The 5,008-nt window shown below is 41.2% G+C and overlaps 1 protein-coding gene across 3 annotated transcripts in view; it reads left to right on the forward strand.

The window, feature by feature from the left end:
- GADL1 (glutamate decarboxylase like 1) overlaps positions 1–5,008 on the forward strand; it is a 203,070-nt gene that overhangs the window by 148,129 nt on the left and 49,933 nt on the right. The window contains exon 15 of one of the 3 annotated variants that reach the window (XR_003677018.1): positions 4,159–4,250. The exons of 1 other annotated variant lie outside the window; for it this stretch is intronic. Coding sequence is in view for 1 of the 2 variants with exons in the window: in XM_028479734.1 (XP_028335535.1) it covers positions 4,110–4,133 (24 nt within the window). In the remaining variant the exon portion in view is untranslated. Of the gene's footprint in view, positions 1–4,109; positions 4,251–5,008 lie in introns of those variants that run through there. One more of the 3 variants, XM_028479734.1, reaches the window with a different exon arrangement.

The raw sequence follows: 5,008 nt of genomic DNA on the forward strand, positions 1-5,008 counted from the left end.
CACCATTCTGTCTTCCAGGTCACTTATCTGTTCTTCTGCTTCAGTTATTCTGCTATTGATTCCTTCTAGTGTATTTTTCATTTCAGTTATTATATTGTGCATCTCTGTTTGTTTGTTCTTTAATTCTGCTAGATCTTTGTTAAACATTTCTTTCATCTTCTCAATCTTTGCCTCCATTCTTTTTCCAAAGTCCTGGATCATCTTCACTATCATTATTCTGAATTCTTTTTCTGGAAGGTTGCCTATCTCTGTTTCATTTAGTTGTTTTTCTGTGGTTTTATCTTGTTCCTTCATCTGGTACATATCCCTTTGTCTTTTCATCTTGTCTATCTTTCTGTGAATGTGATTTTTGTTCCACAGGCTGCTAGTGTTGGAAGGTCTGCTGCAGAGGCGGTGGGTAGCTGTGGCTCACCGTGGGGACAAGGACACTGGTAGCAGAAGTTCCAGGAAGTACTCCTTGGCATGAGCCCTCCCACAGTCCGCCATTAGCCCCACCAAATACAATTAGCACTTATTTTGAGTTGAGCTGAAAGTAAATTAGTTTGACAAAGATACTTATTTAAATTAAGTAGTATGAAACCACAGAACACATTACATATACAGGTGTGTGTGAGAGAGAGAGAGAGACTGTGTGTATGGGGTGTGTGTGTGTGTGTTGCTGATATTGGCAATTATTTGTAGCAATTATTGCAAAAGGTTGGCATCCGGGGAAGGAAGGGAGAGATGGGAACTTGTATCCAGGGCGCTTTCCAACATATGAAAGCATAAAATGGTACCCTCTCAATGGACTATGACATTTCTTACAGCCTCACCTTTGGAATGTTGTTTGGATGTCTTGGGAGACCTCGCATTTTGGAAACCTTAGCAGAGGGAGACCGACAGGCTCCTGGGGCAGTGTGTGCTGCCAATGCATCCCGCCCACTTGGGCAGCTCCGTCCACTTACATAGCATCCATAAGATAGACTGTCAGTGTGTGTCTGGTGACCAGAGAATGTATTGCTTAACTCAGGACACTTTTGAAAGTGAAGTGGATCTCAGAGCAAACCAGCATCCTAGTTATAGGCTCTTTTTTTTAAGTTCACGATTCTTTCTCTGATGAGGTCCAAAAGCAGAAAGCATATTTTTATTCAATTTTTATATATGTGTTTGATGAAACCAGCATCCTCTTAGAAGAGACCTTTGTTTTAGTGAAAATGATACACACTCATTGTAAAAACAAATTGGAAAACCCAACAATACAGAAAGTGCAAGGCAAGTAAAAATCCATTGTGGTGTCAGAACCAGGAGATAACTAGTGTTAACAGTTTGGTAAACATTCTTCTGGTCTTCTCTACATATGGGCATATGTACACAGATACACGAATATACTTTTACACAAATGGGATCAAATTATATATAATGTTCTACAATTTGCTTTTCTTCAGTAAACACTTAGACATCTTTCCATGGTGTCCGATATAGGTCTGCAGCATTTTCAATGGCTACACACGCAAGAGAATGCATGTATTATACCATTGTTTTACATAATTCTGTCGTGCATTATTGACATTTGCTTCTACATTTTTTTGTAGTTTAATTTTTATTTTATATTGTAGTATAGTTGTTTTACAATGTTGCATTAGTTTCAGGTATATACATATACCTATTCTTTTTCAGATTCTTTTCCCATATTGGTTATTACAGATTATTTAGTAGAGTTCCCTGTGCTATACAGTAGGTCCTTGTTTATCATCTATTTTATATATTGTTGTGTGTATATGTTAATCTCAACCTCCTAATTTATTCCTCCCATCTACATTTTTAACATTATAAATAACAGAGGTGAATGCTCTGGTATACACTTTTTTATTGTAATTTTAACCCCTTCTCTCTCTTTCATGAAAGCATGTCAGAGGAGTGAGAGATGTGTTATATTGGGATAATCTGAAATGCTTTTAACTTACCTTGAAGGAGGAGGAGGAAGAGGAAGAGTTACTTGCAAATTCCTATGCTGTAACCTGATTAATAATAAGTTGCCTACACACTGCACACCTAATTGAGCGCCAGCAGTATCTCTGGACCCTTGTCTAAAGTATAAACTCTCCTGCCCATAGTATTCTTTTCCGTCACCCCTGATCTCTGCCTATAGAACACTGTGTCTTAAATCTCCATCACATTTCATTCTTCAGTTCTGATATTTAATCCATTTCATTTCATGCAATAGTCATTTTCATGTTTTCTCACCCCTCCCCGAGAGATGACGTGTTTTTCCTACTTATTCCTTGTTAGCAGCCTCGGTGGCTTGTTTGTGTGAGGTGCTGAACTAGGGCAAGTGACACAGGCAGTGGGGCTCAAGCCACTAACAGCGGCATCTGACCACTTTGTCTGCCTACACGTGCTCTTCATGGAGTGTCTAGCAGACTGAGAATGTTTTGCCAGGTAACAACCCTCCCTCCTTATTAGTTACAGGACCACCAATAAATGTAAGGAAAGTGTAGTTGAAATGTTTGAAAACTGCTATATTCTCTAAGTTCAAAGTAAGTCCAATTGGTTTAAAGTGTTGACTTCTTGAAGAAATGTCCCGAGAGTCACTTGTTGCTAAAAAATAAGCATGGCTTAGTCAGCGCAGGGCTGGATTAAGATAATGATCAGTAATATGCCATTTGTCAGTGGAAGAGTTCAAGGAAGAAGTAAAAGAGCCACCCACCGGGCTTCCCTGGTGGCGCAGTGTTTGAGAGTCCGCCTGCCGATGCAGGGGACACGGGTTCGTGCCCCGGTCCGGGAGGATCCCACATGCCGCGGAGCGGCTGGGCCCGTGAGCCATGGCCGCTGAGCCTGCGCGTCCGGAGCCTGTGCTCCGCAACCAACGGGAGAGGCCACAACAGTGAGAGGCCCGCGTACCGCAAAAAAAAAAAAAAAAAAAAGAGCAACCCACCATTCTGGCTGGCCGTCTTTCCTTCTAATTAGAGAGAGACCAAGGGTCTGATGAAAGGCCACCATCTCCCCCAGGGACCTCTGATCGAGGCTGGGAGGCCTGATGGAGGCTTTTTTTCTTCACCTGAAAAGGAAAACTCAGCAACATTAGAAACACAAATACAGCTTTTACTTTCATTAAGAGTAGCTAGAATCAGTTACTCCTAGGAACTGTGATGCCCCAAATGGCAAACGGAGGGTGTAACTTCTGAGCAACAGCTAGAAATGACAAAGCAAGCTTCTGATCAAGAATGTGAAGTGAGGTTTTTTGAAAGTCAGAATAAGATGAATGAAGATTTGTTAGAAACAACTGATAGTTAATTATGGTCAAAGTACCACAAGATTGAGCTTGGGGGGTGCGGGGTTGTTGTTGTTTGCTTTATTTCTTCCCCCTGAAGTTCAGAGACAGTCACATGACATTTATTCAATGCCAAGAGCACGTAGACCAATGTATGGAGGAGTGTGACATTGAAATGTGGAGCTAAGTTATAGATGAATGAATGAATAAGTAAATAAATAAAGGACACAGCTTTATACAGAAGAATTCAAAGTGTAATGGTTGAGTTGTTTTCAGCTTTCCTCCCCAGTAAAAACTTCTCTCTCCCACCTCTAGTTATCGAACAATCTTATATTTATTGAGTGCTTTTGGTGTGCAGCCCACTGTTAAATAGGTAATGTTGGTACTCATTTTCTGGTGATAAAAGATACTGAGTTCTAGAAATTTAAAATAAATTTTTCATAGCTAAGGCCTCTGACACATATACTGTTTAGCTGAAAAACATGACAGTTTGTAGATGCGTGTTTGAAAATCTGGTGCCCTCGCATCATACTTCCCAAGCCCTTTGTTGTCATTCCCAGAAGAGACTTTCTGGCAAGCTGGGCTGACTCGTGTGTTGCTTCCATTCCTACTATAGTCCACGGGAAAGTGCTAGGGGAGCAGTGCCCATTATATCCTAAGAAGCAGGTGGGATAACTAGCTGAATCTGGTCTTTGCTGGAATGCATATGGGTCATCCTGTTTTGCTTTTGCCCTAAATTAAAAAAAAAATCATACCATCATCATTTCAGAGCCTTTTAAAATAGTCTGAAAGAGTTGAATCAGAATTGGGCTTGGGATTTTCTTTCTCTGTTCATGCACTTCCTCAAATCCTTCGCTAGATGGTGTTCCAAATCAATCCGTGATCTCTACATGGTTGCTTTGGTCCAGGAAAATGGGGGAAACACAGAGCCATCCCTCGGTGACTGACCGTGGTCCCTCCCTCTGCCTTCAAGAATGGCTGGACTTTTCCCCGCTACCCAGTGAGTAGTTCTGCGTATTGTTGAGCTGTGTTGCAGGCCATATGTGTCAGTATCTGGGAGTGGTTCTGACAGGAGACATTTCTGTGTGATTGGCAGGAAGCTTTGCTAGACTCATCATCAGTGGCCCCCATGACTCTCTCTGGTGCTGGGAATCACAAGCAAATTCGTTTTAACCCCCTGGTGAAGGTGGTCAATTCAAACCACAAGCCACTATCCCGACAGGAACTGAAACCTGGGTGTGGCCCCTGAGTGGGGCCAACAGATGGGTAATGAATAGAAATATTTACAGAAGGTGATAGACCCGGGAAATGTACAAATCTGCACCCACATATGTAAATCTTGGATCTGTGTTTGTGAGACAGGGCTGTGTCTAGAGTCTTCATTTCAAAGGAAATGATGAATTAATGTTGCTTTTCTCAAATACTGAAAAATTCATTTGATTCACAAATGACATTGGAGGCTATCTTTCAAAAACAAACTGGATTTGAGGATGCTATAAAAATGATGGTCCAAGTATGGTACTGGCACAAAAACAGAGCTATAGATCAATGGTACAGGATAGAAAACCCAGAGACAAACCCATGCACATATGGTCACCTTACCTTTGACAAAGGAGGCAAGAATATACAATGGAGAAAAGACAGTCTCTTCATAAGTGGTGCTGGGAAAACTGGGCAGCTACATGTGAAAGAATGAAATTAGAACACTCCCTAACACCATACACAAAAATAAACTCAAAATGGATTAAAGAGCTAAAT

Source organism: Physeter macrocephalus, chromosome 18, assembly GCF_002837175.3.
Source record: "Physeter macrocephalus isolate SW-GA chromosome 18, ASM283717v5, whole genome shotgun sequence".
NCBI lineage: Eukaryota > Metazoa > Chordata > Mammalia > Artiodactyla > Physeteridae > Physeter > Physeter macrocephalus.